Below are 14,989 nucleotides of genomic sequence, written 5' to 3'. Positions count from 1 at the left end.
TAAGCTGATTGAAGCACTGACGAGAGGCCCCTTGGTAGAAGACATCTGGGGAGTGACAAAAAGATCACCTACCCCGAAGCAGAAAGTTTTAGTGTTTTGGATAGGAGATAAAGGAATTTGCCTTCCTAAGCATATTACTGGTCTGCATGAGAGAATATTCAAACTTTGGAAAAGTGTGTTTCAAATTATTTATTTGTCGGAGCATACTTTTGGTTTAAATCCATAAAATGCATTTGTCGTCATGAATCATTTATACAGTTAAAATAGAAACCTTTTACAAACCTAATAAATATATATAAGAATCTTTATATTTGTTTAACCATATAGTTCTCAGTAAGTGCCAGACTCTGTTCTAAGTGCTTGACAAATAACTCATTACTCAAAACAGTGCTATGAATTGTGTGCCAACTCTGTGTATTAGACACTGTGTAGAATTCTAAAATGTATTGTTGGTTTATCAATTCATATCAAGATGTATTTATGCCTTTCTAGGATGTGCATAGTTCCAGCTACCATGTTAGTAGTACAATGTGTAGACATGCTGTCAAAGTTTACAGTAGCAAGGAGGTAAAATAGACTAGAGTGACCCATGCTGAGTTAGAAAATGGGGGTCAACAAAAAGCAGCAGACAAATGAAGGTAGAGGCAGTCATGGAACTGGGAATCAGAGTCAGAGATCAGAACAGGACAGGTTCAGCCCAGTTCCAGCCAGGCAGCCCATGATCTAAAGAAAAGAGTCATCATCTGAGTGAGACAGGTCCAGGCTTCCAGAGTATAGGGCAGAGATGGTCGTGGTGTTGCATGAAGAAGTGCTTCCAGAAAAGTCCACTGAAATCAAGGCAAAACCCCAGTCTTGGGGCCCACATTGCCAGGGAGGGAGCAAGCAAATGTCCCAGCCTGGCTGGCTTATAGAAGAGGGTGCCACTCTCCAGGAGCTAAGGGTATTCAGAGAGGACGGATTGTTCTCTCTGCTCTTGGGCTTAGAGCTCTCTGAAGACCATCTAAATCCCTTCTGCTGTCTGAGTGAAGTTCCTTGATCGACCACATGAGTGAGTCCTCTTCTCTTTGAGAGAAGCAGAACAGCTCACCATGACTGGTAACCAGATTTCCCACATGAGCATCAGTTAAGCTTCAAAATGAAGGCCTGCCTGACACTGTGTAGATAGTAGCCTTACACCCAGTTTAGAACTGAATATTGCCTCTTAAAGCCCTACCTTAGGGCTTCCCTGGTGGCGCAGTGGTAAAGAATCCGCCTGCCAATGCAGGGGACATGGGTTCAACCCCTGGTCCGGGAAGATCCCACATGCCACGGAGCAACTAAGCCCATGCGCCACAACTACTGAGCCTGCGCTCTAGAGCCCGTGAGCCGACTACTGAGCCCTCGTGCCACAACTACTGAAGCCCGTGAGCCTAGAGCCCGTGCTCCGCAACAAGAGAAGCCACCGCAATGAGAAGCCCGCGCACCACAACAAAGAGTAGCTCCCGCTCACCTCAACTAGAGAAAGCCCATGCGCAGCAACAAAGACCCAGTGCAGCCAAAAATAAAACAAAACAAATAAATTAAAAAAAAAAAAAGCCCTACCTCAAAAAAAAAAAAAAATCTCTGCTATCGTCAATTTTTCTCTTACAAAGAGCCCTCAACTACTCTCTCCCTGTGAGGGTCCTCAGGCTGAGAAAAGAGCATCTGAGGACTTTCCATGTTGTTAAGGACAGGCGAAGACTTCCTTAGAGTCAGCAGAGGTGAGGCTGAGGAGGGGAATGTTTGGTGGCAATAAAGAGAAACTTACTCAAAATATATAAAGGAGTATTTTTGATAAAGAGACAGAAATGTGTTTAGAGGAAGGTTTGCAAACTATGGCCCACCCTGTTTTCATATGGCTCATGGGCTAAGAATGTTTTTTTTTCATTTTTAAATGTTTGAAAATAAAAGAATAGTTTTGTGACATATGAAAACTACATCAAATTCAAATTTCAGCATCCATCTGAAAATTCCATTTTTCTCGTTAGTAGACCTGTAGTACAAAAAAAAAGTATTCAATTGTGTTTTGCAATTCGTCCATAAACATTCTGTATAATTTGTTTTCTCTCTTGTTATATAAGTACCTGCATGATGTCCTCTATTTTGCCCATTGTCCTACAAAGCCTAAAATATTTACTATATAGCCCCTTACAGAAAAAAATTTTCTACCTTTGATCTATAGGGGACTCTGTACAAACTATAGCCAAGTGACTGTATCTTGAACTGAAAAGTCATTAATAATCCAGGCAATAAATCCCTCTCTCTCTCCCTCTCTCTCCCTCCCTCTCTCTCTCCCACTCTCATGCTCTCTCTCTCTCTCTCTCACCCCCAAACACACACACTCTTTCCCTCCCTCTCAGGCCACGTGATCTCTCCTCTGTAATGCCCTCTGTTCCCTTCTTCTCTTCCTGCACACAGACTTCTTTGCTTGTTTATTCACCCTGACATGGTCCCATCAGAGCCACCATTAATAGAGGCTTTACTCCCCAAATACTCATGCCCTCCCAGTCCCTCCCAGTTACTCACCTCAGGTTCAAGGTCTCCATTCAAATTGCAGAAAGGCAAATCTGGCCCACTGCAGGTCTGGAATCTACCACCATTCCGATCAGCTTTGAAAGATGCCAAGTAAGGCTGCCCTTCTGTGCTGCGGACAGCTCAGTTCTCTGATAGGCGAGTGTGGATAGAGAGGACATGATGGGAGTTGCCAGTACACATGCCACAGTGACCTCTTTGGTTGGCTTTCAAGATTTTACATTCAATCCACTCATCCACTCTCCCAGTTCTGGCCTTTGGCCTTCAGTCACTACATGGGAAAGCAAAGCAAGAAGGCAGTGTCCAAAATTATAGTCTTCTGGTGGGGGCTAGTACTAAATTCCTAAGAAAATACCTGCAGCATTGATAATGCGAAAAATAGATTGGTTCAACAACAGAAAAAAATGCATTGGAAACAAACAGAAAAAAAGGGGATTAGCCATATTAATTCAGTAGATTTAACATTCTTAGTCCCCAGGGTAAGAAATGCTATGCACCATCTGTTTTCGGTCTTTTATCATTGTCTCAGAGAGGTGTTTCCATGAATTCAAACTCTATATCTTCAACGTCTTGACAACCTCATATCTTCAGCCAGATTTACTGAGATTTTAACTGCCAAGATAAAATATACATGTATGTTTATTCTGGAATATTGGCACTAGCTTTAAATATGGAAAGGTTGTGTATGGATGGGGTCTGTTAAGTTAAATATCGACAAGGGAGTTGCCATAGGGATTGGTGATGATAGGAAAAGACATTTAAGCAATTCTCATTATCTTTACCCCTGCCTAGTACTCCAATGGGTTGGAAATTTATGCCTCAGGGAAAGACCTCAGCCCTCTTTCAAGGAATTTCTTCCCCACTAGAGAACCAAAAGTGTCTAAAAGTGAAGCATCTTGTTGCATGTGGTTTCTTTTTGACTGCTTAATAATTTGTGCAGTATTTTATATTTCCAAATGCTTTTCTAAGCATCCATTTAGGTGCAGAATTATAGTGGCAAAAAAAATGTAGTAAGGATATACATAATTGGTTTGAACTGGGATTGGCATTTACCAATTGAATACATCATCAGGATTTGCTAAAATGAATGGGTTTATTACCCATTTCCAAGTAGGATCAGGCACATTCCAGTAATAGTTCTGTTGTCTTGAATAGATAATGTATTCTATCTCTAAAACATGAAGGCAATATCTAAAACATCTGCTTCCATTGAAGACTGAAGAGACATTCTAGTTAAAATGAGATGCATTTTTTTTTTCTTATGTCATTCCTAGATATTTTCTTGGGCTCACTCTGTTCCTTAGTAGCTCAAAGATTTCCAATCACGTTTCTTTTTGCCAAAAAAAAGCATATTAAAATATTATCTTTCTATACAGTAATATTCTACAGTTGTACCTGAATATTCATGTTCTGGGAATCTTCCTAATTATAAGAAGCGCCTTAAACTAAATAAACAAGAATAGTATCGAGTGTTGTCAGTTAAACACAGCTGATTACCAGCTTTATTTAATTTTCATAAATCCATCCCACAATTTGCAGATCATAGAAGAGATGCATTAAGGGGAGCAAGAACCTAATTCTAAAACTATTTGTGAAAAGCTGTGGCATTATGCAAACTTCAGCCACTATTTCTCAAGTAGAGAGTAAACTGGTGCCCATTAAAATGAGGCAAATAGCTTGACTGCTTCTTCTCCCAGCATTACAGTAATTGTTAATGCCCCCCAGGTCTGTATAAAGTTCTGTTTGTAAAATACAAGATCTTAAGGGGTTAGTGAGTTTTTATGGCCCCATTCTAGTCCAAATACAGGAGATGGTGACCAGTATATCTATTGGTCGAGTCAACCATTGAATCAAAGACCAGACTATTCAAATGAGAAATGGGATAAAGGGGACATGTTCAGTGCTTTTTAATAATATACACATTTTAATAATATAAATTTAAAATTTTGCAACATAAAATATATTGACAAATTCTCACTATATGCACACTTTCAAAGCATATGCATTCTCCAAACAAACTTCTAAATCATCAAGAATCACATAATCCCAGAACTGGCAAGGCCAGTGTGTTAACTGTGTTCATGTTATTGCTAAACAGCTTTAGCTGGTAAACAGAAATGCCTACCCATCACTGACAGACTCATTTTCAAAGTGATTAAGATCTTCAAGAAGTCATCACTCATGTAAAGTTTGAAGCCTCCTTTCTAAATGACCTGTACTGTAATAATCACGTGATCTGTGGCTTTGATCATTAAGACTTAGCTAAATATCAATCTTCTATGCTCCATCTCCATGTAAATATAAACCGTTTTCCAACAGCAAAAAAAATTATTCCTTAGGCCCACTGGCGTTTTAGATCATATATAATGATGTTGACAGTAAACCAAAGGATTAATTTGGTTTGATCAAAATTCTATTTATCCAAGCATTTCACTACAATACACCAAATATTTTTACAGGTGGCTGAACTGATCGTAGATTATAGTCTGACGTCGGCAGAAAGAGAGAGAAAAAAAGGGTCTTTCAGAATTTTAAGACATTCTTCTCTCCCTGCCACCTCCCTTCTTTACACCACCCAACCCAATCTTTGTTTACACCAATTTTGACAATATTTGAATTATTGGAAGCCCAGGCTTAACTGCGTAGTGGTCATAACAAAATGGGACAAACGTCTAAGAGGTTATCTTCTGCAAAGGACCATTAACTGGGGTTCAATTTATAATTTGAAAGCCCTAGGTCAACCTGGAATCCTCTAGAATGTAATTGCTAAGTCCATTACTCAAGCTCACGTTTTTGTAGGCTATAATGCTTCCAGTTCCAAAATTACAAAAACTAAAGAGTGTGGCAAACATCTTGCCTCTTCCTGATTAAGCAACTCTGCATTGCTCTAAAATTAAATTCTAATGGAAATCTCTAAGAAGTTTTTGGTTATAGTAGAAAATGAAAAATTATTGCAATCAACTAAGGAATTAGCCTACTTTCCCCAAAACCAAAAGAACAAGTATTGACCAAAAAGATCTCTGAGGGGCCTAGATAAAATGAGAAATTTTTGGTGATAATAGATAATAGAAGTCATATTTTTTTAAAACTATAAATCTAAACTACTTTCTGTGAACGGTCAGTAGTTTCAGCTGAGCAAGGCTTACATCTGTGAGACTCTTCAAAGGAATTTATGTTAATTTTTTTGTGGGCATAAAGAAAATGGTAGTGGTCCTTATGAATCCAGCTGGATCTGTAGTGAATTCCCAAAATGTTTTCTTTATTTCACTAATAAAGAATATACCATTCTTGTTTTTTAAAATGCTTTTTCTTTACTAATGATGTCATATGCTACAGATTTGTAAATTTGTGGTTTTCTCTAGAGATTTTTTTTAATATCCTACATCCAAAATGTAATTTAGAAAAGAAAATGTGAACAGAAGAAATAAAGAAAAACAAGGAAGAGAGAAAGGCATGAAGGATGGGAGGAGAGATAACCTATAGACAGTGCTTCACCTTGGAAACTTCGGCCAGTCACTATAACTGGGTAGTAATAATGTGATATAGTTTCCCTGGACATAGAGTTTTGTTTGAAAACCCATTCTAGGACCTGTCTCAGAGGCCTCAGTGAGCTTCTTAAAAGAACACAAACTGATGCTCTTTGCATATATAGTGGTCCCTCAGTATCCTTGGGGGATTGGCTCCAGCCCTACCCCCACAGATACCAAAATTGCGGATGCTCAAGTCCCTTCTATAAAATGGTGCAGTATTTGCATTGTAGCCTACGCACATCCTCCTGTACACTTTAAATCTTCTCTAGATTACTTATAATACTTAATACAACATAAATGCTATGTAAATAGTTGCCAGCGCCCGGCAAATTCAAGTTTTGCTTTTTGGATCTTTCTGGAATTTTTTTCAAATGTTTTCGATTTGCAGCTGGTTGAATTTGTGGATGTGGAACCCACAGATACAGAGGACCAACTGTATATCAGTGTTCTTAATTTAGGGTGGGGCTTTGTAAGGGTCCATTAGCAAGATTTTTATGAATAGGTTTCAGGGATCCATGAACTTTTAAAATGCATAGAAACATTTTTGTGACTGTCCTTATGAGCATTTATTTTTCTGGGAAAAGGATCATTAGCTTTCATCAGATTCACAAAAGTTTTCAAAGATTCTTGTCTCCAAAACATAGGCTAAGAACCATTGCTTTAGGTCATTACTAATTATTTGATATCATTTTCTTTTCTCAGAAAAAAGGTAATATGTGTGACGGGTGTGTGTGTGTGTGTGTGTCTGTGTGTGTGTGTGTGTGTGTGTGTGTTGACAAAAAGGCTTAATGTTACCGTATATCCATATATTGGCAAGTTTAATTTACACAAAGCATATTTTTAGGAACAGCCTGATTCTCTACCACCTATAACTAAGAAAATCAAAAATGCTTTTGTTTTAGGCTATAAGGGTTTTTCATTGTCTGTGGAACAAATTTCCATGTATTATCACTAAAGGAAATGGGAGAGAATTTGGAGGAATAGATATATTGGATATATTCAGTTTATGAAAAAATAGATGATATTTTGATACTTTACTCCATCCAATTTTTAGCCCTGGAATATATATCTGAATTAATGTAGTTCTTTTCATCATTTCAGTTAATTATAGCTTCATTCCAAATATAGGAAATCTGACCATCTAAATGCTTCTGTATTTCTAGAGGTTATAACAATTTGATTTATTGACACATATAACTGACAGCTTATTGCTCTCAAATCTTCCTATGAAAATTGATCCTTTGCACCTGTGTTTCCTCTCAAAGAGAGGAGAGTTTTCCAGCCATCTTGCCTATTGTCTGGTAGACTCTGGATCACTGGAACATTCTAGAAGGTCCATTCTATGACTTCTTCCTCCATGAGTGGATCACAGTTGGTCTGTGAGTAGGAGTAAAGATCCACTGATAGAATCAGTGCTCAAGAATCAGAATTTGGCCAAGGCCTCTCTTAGAAGATCCTAGAAATAGTCTAAATGATATCATTTGGTATAAAACAGTAGGTATAGCATATTGTCCCTTGACATGAAACAATATGAGAGCATGTGCTAAAGAAAAGCAAAGGGAAAAACTAAATAGCATAGTATTTTGGAAATACCTTATAAAATCACTTTAAACATTTAAGTTTATGTTTAAACTTTAAACATAAAATACTTTATAAAATAACATTTAATGTGCCTTGGAAAAGAGTCTCTTTTCCAAGGCACATTAGAACATAAATCCATATAGGGGTGGGTATTTTTATGTCAGAAAATTCTCCTCCAAAAGAAGTGTGCTGTATTAACATTTCAAGTTAGCCCTTAATCTTTAACGTGCCTTTCAACAGGAACTTACTTAATCCTCATAAGCAATAGCAGTGGGAAAGTGTCTCCTTCATAGACACCCCAACAGAGCTTTAAAGTGGCCTTTTGTCTGAGTCATTAGAGCTTCTGGGTCAAAGGAGAACAGCATGACCTTTTACTTCCCTCTCCTTGGATTTGAAGGAGTAATTCTCAAAAACTCCCCATCCACAGAAAACTCTGATGGGACTACAGGTCATCTCTCTCTCCCAATTCCTTCTGGGGAACAAAAAAAAATCTTGGCTTCTTGCCTTAATCAACAATTGTTATTTTCTTACATTTTTTAAATGTAAATTTAAAACAGCACTCTTTTTTTGTGTAACTGGCATTTTGGACCATTCTTTCCAGATGAAAATCAGACCATGAAAAACACTGACTTAGAAGAGATAAGGCCCTAGGAGACTGATGTACTTATACTTTAGAAGTAAAACAGGTCACACAAGTCTAATAAAATCTCTTACTAATGGAGCAAGAAATCAAACACCAACCTATTATTTCTCATAGGGAAGCAGTTTCTTGATAAAAGATAAAACCATAACAGAAGGAGGAAGAGAAAGGAAGAACTGAGGTGATTAAGGGCTTTTTTCAGTTCATATTTCCGGAAGTGGTACAGAATCTTGACTCTGTTTTTTAAGATAACTGCTTTGTGTACCTTACAAAACCCTTTCATTTTTATGGCACTGCCCAATTTCCTAACTATTCTGAGAAGATAGAGTGAGAAAATACAATGTGGTACCAAATTGAGCAAAAAAACTTATTCAATGAACGATGATACTTGAGATGTCACTTGAAAACTAATTTAATTTCTTTCTCATCATGTCTCTCATGGACATTTGTTTTTAATACTTCTCTTTACTATGTTAGGTTGAACATACATAAGTGTTGATGTTAGGGCAGTTTTTACTTGAAAACAGCAATGTCTGTGGCTCAGCATAAATAGCTGAAGTCCCTTAATTCAACTGAATTCAGAAAACGTTTGCCCATCGTGTGCCTGGCACCTTCCTCAGTAGTGAAGGACACAGTAATGGCAGAGGACAGATGCCATATCTCCTGAGTAATTTATTATAACTATTCTAGTGTTAAGAATCCATAATCAAGCTTATCACCTATGGTCAGAAATGATAGACCCCTAATTTTGCCACTAGTTGATTGAACAAGTTAAAATATGCCCCCAGCTGATTTTGGTAGTCTTTAATAAAAAGAACCATTTAGGCATTTTCTTAGCACTGTGATGACTTCAGGGAGGTGGCATTTTTTTAACTCCCCATTTTTCATATAGGAAACTGACCGTTGGATCCATGTGAGACTTGCTTAAGATCGCATTTAGCTTCCAGTCTTTTGGTTGCTGGCCCAGCACTTCCTCTACTAACCAATTCCTTTCCCACCCTCCTCACTCTACGCCTCCCCTTTGAGGTATAGTCATCAGCGCTTTAAAACCCCAAAACGCTGGGAGTTGCGGGGAGAGGGCAGAGTCGAGTGGACTCTCTAGCGGGAAAATTCTGCTAAAGGGTTTTCTGTAAATTTTCGCTCCGTATGTTAGCCCTTCATATGTTGTTACCTCCCCCATGCTCAGTAATTTTAGTTTGTGCTTTTTGTTTCTCTTTTTGTTTCTTTGGTTTGCTGGCTTTGTGTTCTTTTCTCTTTTTTTCCTTTTCTTTTCCTTTTTTAATGCAGGAATCGGTCAAGGCGTTCCAGTGGTGGCACTCATTGTGGAAGGAGGACCCAATGTGATCTCAATTGTCTTGGAATACCTTCGAGATACCCCTCCCGTGCCAGTTGTTGTCTGTGATGGGAGTGGACGGGCATCCGACATCCTGGCATTTGGGCATAAATATTCAGAAGAAGGCGGGTAGGTAATTTTCCAGGCCCCAGAGTTGACCTGTGAGTGCTAAGCTTGTGTTCCAAGCTTGGAAGAGAGGGTGTGAGTTGATTAATCATTTGGCGTGGGAGGGAGGTGGGGAAGAGCAGGGAAACATATCTACATGTCCTATGAAGTGGGAAATTCCATGAAAGCTCTACTAGTCCACACTGATGCTAAAGAGAACTAGGGGAATGGAGGGGTCATAGGATGTGGTCTTCTTTCTGTTCTCTTCATTCTCCTCTCTTGTCCTCCTCCCACTGAGGAGAAGCAGGAATTGGGTTTTAACACATGAAGCACAGCTAACCTGGACCACACAGTACAGGTTAGTAACTCGAGAGAAGCTAGGATGTGCAGCTTCCAGGCTTGACCTCCAAACACCACCTTCCCCAAGCTGCCATGTGTGTACAAATGCTAAATGTTTACAAAAGCATTTGGTGGCCTGTCCCATCAGATCCCTCTAGACTAGCTTGGAAAGTAGATTCTCTGCAATGGTAACCACTCTGTCCTGTGTAACCTGCTCTTGACCCCCTCACGCACTTTCCTTGGTCTAGCAACCCCCGGATGCTGCTCTCAACAGTCCAAAGTACCCAACCCCATGGAGGACTTCCTTTCATGGCCCTCCCCCCCAAATCTGAGATCCCCCTCAGTGAATCCTGAAGTGCAGGCACTCCTGCAGAAGATTAGATCAAAGTCATTCATCTGAAGGTGTGAATGACTTTAAGGAAGAAAACTCAAGGGAGCAATTGAAGTTTTAAATAAGGAACTTCGTAACCTAATCAGTTCTCCTAACACATGAAAGTAGTGGGAGAAAGAAACCCCGAAGGAGTTGGGGGTCTTTTATTCATTCCTTTCATAAATATACAGTAATTGTCTACTGGGTGCCAAGCACTAAGATATGAAAAAGAATAACAAGCTATTCCTACCCCAAAGAGTTCATAGCAAGTCTTGTAAGTAGACAAGCATATCATTATAATAATCGTAATGACAGGTGAGCTTGCCTACTCAGGCCACTCCCTCCTCCAACTCTCTCTCACCCAGCCTGACTTAAAATAGACTCGGCATGGCAGCTCAATACCCTCTCTCTCCCCAGTCTTCCTCTTGTCTTTGCCAGCAGCCCAGCACTCTGGGTGAGCCATTAAATCCGCACACTTCCCTGGTTAGTACATGAACTTAGACATGCGAAAGGAAGACGGCTGGAGACATAAGACTCTCAGCTTAACATTGCAAACATTGACAGTGGCTTTAGGCCCTGTTAAAGCTTTTGATACTAAAAGAAAAAAGGCTAATTTTTGTACGCACCAAGTTGGAGTTTGCTTACTGGCAAATTCAATGAAGTTACTGTTATCTTCTTCTTTAATAGTGAATATCAGTCACATTTGCCTATGTGTCCGCATGTCTGTTACCAAAAAGAGTTCGAGATCCTCAACTATGCTTTGCTTTTAGCCATAGTTCTCATTGATTTAAATATAGCAATTGGTTCTTTATTCAGAAATAGGTTAGAGAATGTACACAGTTTTTAGCTTTGGTGCTTTTTTTCGTTTTAGTGCTTGCAATTATTTTGCTGTATCCCTAAAAAGTAGATACAAGTTTGCACTCAGAATGCACATTTCGTTTTGAGAAACCTCAGCATTTCAGGTTTCCAGGTCTATATACAGTGAAAGTCTGGACCTAGTGCTTGTTTTTTGTCATTCTCTCGGGTTGGGTACCTTGAAAAATATTAAAATCTCTGATAAGTTGCTTTTCCTGATTCTGTTTTAATATAGGAGAAATGTTATACATTTTAGAGCTGGGTAAGACTCTATATATTATTTAACCTAGGGGACAGATACACAGAGAAATTAAGTGCTTTCCCAAGGCCACACAGCCCATGATCCCAGGCCATTTCTGGTGTATTATAAAAATTCACTGAAATGTGTTTTGTGGTATGTGCCCTAGTGTTTCTCATATAGTACTTCAGTGATACTATCTTTTAAATATATAGGTGTACTTAAGCTGCCTTCAGTTTCCGCTTTCTGTTGTAATTGAATTTTTTTGTTATTCTGTATAATCAAAGAAAGATAAAATCAATGTATTTCTGGTTGTAAACCAACATCCAAGCTGATCACCTCTACATCATGTAGATTCTTTTCTTTCTCACACCCAGACCATCATACCTCAACTCCAAAATTAAGAGTCAAAAATACCATGCCCTTTCATGCGTGTAACTAGTGTGAAGATAAAGAGTTAAGATATAATTTTATATCTTTGGAATTATTAAAATTAAAATTTCAATAATTTTCAGAAACATTTAGAAATGGTTATTAAGAATATAGAAGACTAAAAAGAGCATTATATTTGCCAGTCTAAATATATATATATATATTTTTTAAAGTTATGATAAAAATATGGCTTTAGGAAACCGGTTATAAATTTAACATGATAAAATGCATTCAGAATGTTTCTGTGTGCCATCTGAATTACTGCCAGAATTAATCATGTTTATTTACCTTGGTAAGAAATTGTCCAGCCACACATGTGCAGCCAATTTTAAAAATCATTAGTGTGCTTTATTATATGCTCCTGAAAAAAATGGCCCACCTGGACTTCATTCATCAAGAAGGATTTCTTCTTTGATTTTCAACAAAGTCCAACAGAGTTGAGACATGTTTCACTGCAAATAGATATAAACGCATAACTATATGTTCATATAAACAAATCTATATAAATAAATGTGTGTGATCGTACATATACTATTGAACATAGGAAACATACATACCCTGTTTATTAAACATGAATCAGGATTTGAAATCACTTATTTTTATTTTTCAGTTACTTTGGTAATTTAAATATGATTTTTTAAATTTTAAGTTCATTTATAGGTTGTTAAATAGTATAGGCCCAAGCACTATAAATTTTTATATTCAGCTGTAAAGCTTTTCAATTTTATAATCCTAGAGGAGTGAATAGAATTTACACACACTTATGTAGTTTAACTTTTGTGAACTTGATATTTTGACTTTAAATTCCCTGTTATTAACTACCTTCCAAGAATATGAATTTGAAGGGGAATCGCTCTGGAAGCAAATTATCATTGGAAATACTGATTAACTTTTGTAGATGAGATTATGTGAGGTAGAAAAAGTCAGACTGTATCTCTCCCAATGCAAATGGGTTTGGATAGACTAGGAGACTGTATCTCTCCCAGTGCAAAGGGGTTTGGATAGACTAGGAGACAATTGCAATTAAATTCTTATTTTTATCTTTTTTCCCCATGTCTGTTCTGTGGACTATACTACCAGAAAGAAATGGTCAAACTTTGTTTTTTTCCTTCTTGACATATTGGATTTTCTATTTCTCATCTGTCATAGTTTAGAATGAGTCACAAGTCACTTTCCCTACCTAATTTCATTGCTTTAGAAATATTATGAAATATTATTTCTGAATCACAAATGACTCAACACTGCAGACATAAATAGATTAATGCTATCTATGTAGCATTAGATTCAATTACCTCAGTTTTTAAATACTAGGATTCCCCTTTTTGCTGTGTTGACTAACCAAGATGACCAGCATTACCCATAGTCAGGAGCACCTTTCCGGCTGTAGGTTTCTGAAGTTGAAATCGGAGATTGCTTTGCTTGATAATTGTCAACCCAATTCTCAGATTGCAGAGAAATGTGGTCTAGCCCCTCATTTATCAATTAGTGAGCAATGACTCACAGATGAAAAACGTCAGCATGAAAAAGGCATCTGAATGAATGTGAGTCCTGAGATGATTACCCCCATTCATCCAAATTGTATTATCAATGCTTATGTTTATTTTGACAAGTTTGTCCCAAAAATAATCATCCGGATTTACCATTTTTAGATACCCTAGGCAAGAAGCAGAACTTGCAGTAACAGAAAGCCTTAAAGTTTTAAGTAGTCATAACTTTTGGAAAGTTATTAATGGGGCAAACACCAATAGACTTCACATCCTTATGTGCCAGTGGAATTTGCATCAGGTATTGTGAAGAATAAATGAGCAATGGCTTGCTCTTGAATACGGGAGATAAATATTTTATTTGAAATAAAAGTCTGATTTGCCTGTTTAAAGGGAGCTTAATAGGGTCCCTACATTTTTGGATTAGCTGAAATAAAGGCATAAATGGAACACAAAGTAGAAATGAAGAAGGAAAATTTTGCTGCATGGCTTCAGATTATATAACTCTATCCTACCAGAGATGTGACAGGTTTGTTTCTCTCCAAATACACATCAAAATGACCAAGGACAGGAGAAAGTCACCAGAAAACTAGTCATTTTAGAACCCCAGGTGTAGACTGTATTCCCTAGGGCATATCGTTCTGTGTGGTGGCCACTCTTTCCTTCTGCTGCTCAAGAGATTTCCAGCTAAAGCTGAAGGATGCCACAGGCCGATCATTTGTCTCTGTAAGATCTGCTGAAAGAAAGTAATTGATCTCGATGGTTTGTATTCCAGCATGATTTAGACATAATGGGAATGTCAAGTGAGAAGGAAGGAAACCAATAGCAGGCATGCCAACTTCAAGTGTCCATTTTATTTTTTGTTAATTTCATCTGGCCTTGTCTCTTTTCTAGAATTTTCTATAAAAAGCATGTCAAAACTGGATTCTATTTTGTGACCTCAGAAGGGAAGTAAGAAAAATTAGAAACATCTTGTACAGACACAGAATACTGGTGGCTTTATTTATAAAAAAGTGCTGGTTTTGTAAACTGTTTTCCAAGTTAACATTTAACTGTTAGAGGACGGGCAGGATGTGGCACTGTCGAGGACTTTGGAGATTAAATGGAGACCTCCAACACAGGCATGAATACAGATAACGAGAAGGTCATGTATGCTATGATAAATGTATAAAGTGTTACCAGAGCACAAAGCACTTGAGTGTGGCATTCCTCATGAGAATCTATTCAATGAAAACATTTATGTTAATTATCCCCAAAATGGCAATATAATAACTCTATTGCTTCCCTTCCCCTTTTCCATCAAAAACTATATCTAAAGTGAGGGTCAGTATGAATGATCAAGGAAAAGCTAACATACAAACCTCTTTTATGCAAGTCAACACAGAAAAAAGAATCAATCTGAATAGGATTGAAGGAAAGCTGGTAAAGGGACAAATTATATGAGACAGTATGGTGTTTTGTGTGGTGGTGTGTGTGTATAGATATTATTATTTTTTTTTATTTTATTTATTTATTTATTTATTTATTTATTT

General features: G+C 37.7%; 1 protein-coding gene across 12 annotated transcripts in view; it reads left to right on the top strand.

Annotated features, from left to right (window-relative positions):
• Positions 1-14,989, top strand: part of TRPM3 (transient receptor potential cation channel subfamily M member 3) — a 526,465-nt gene that overhangs the window by 327,099 nt on the left and 184,377 nt on the right. For 11 of the 12 annotated variants that reach the window (XM_007182257.2, XM_028166547.2, XM_028166549.2 and 8 more), the window contains one exon: positions 9,589-9,763. In XM_007182257.2, the coding sequence (XP_007182319.1) occupies positions 9,589-9,763 (175 nt within the window). Of the gene's footprint in view, positions 1-9,588; positions 9,768-14,989 lie in introns of those variants that run through there. The other variant, XM_028166550.2, reaches the window with a different exon arrangement.

This window comes from Balaenoptera acutorostrata, chromosome 6 (assembly GCF_949987535.1).
Source record: "Balaenoptera acutorostrata chromosome 6, mBalAcu1.1, whole genome shotgun sequence".
Classification (NCBI taxonomy): domain Eukaryota; kingdom Metazoa; phylum Chordata; class Mammalia; order Artiodactyla; family Balaenopteridae; genus Balaenoptera; species Balaenoptera acutorostrata.
This window is presented reverse-complemented; position numbering and strand designations above follow the sequence as displayed.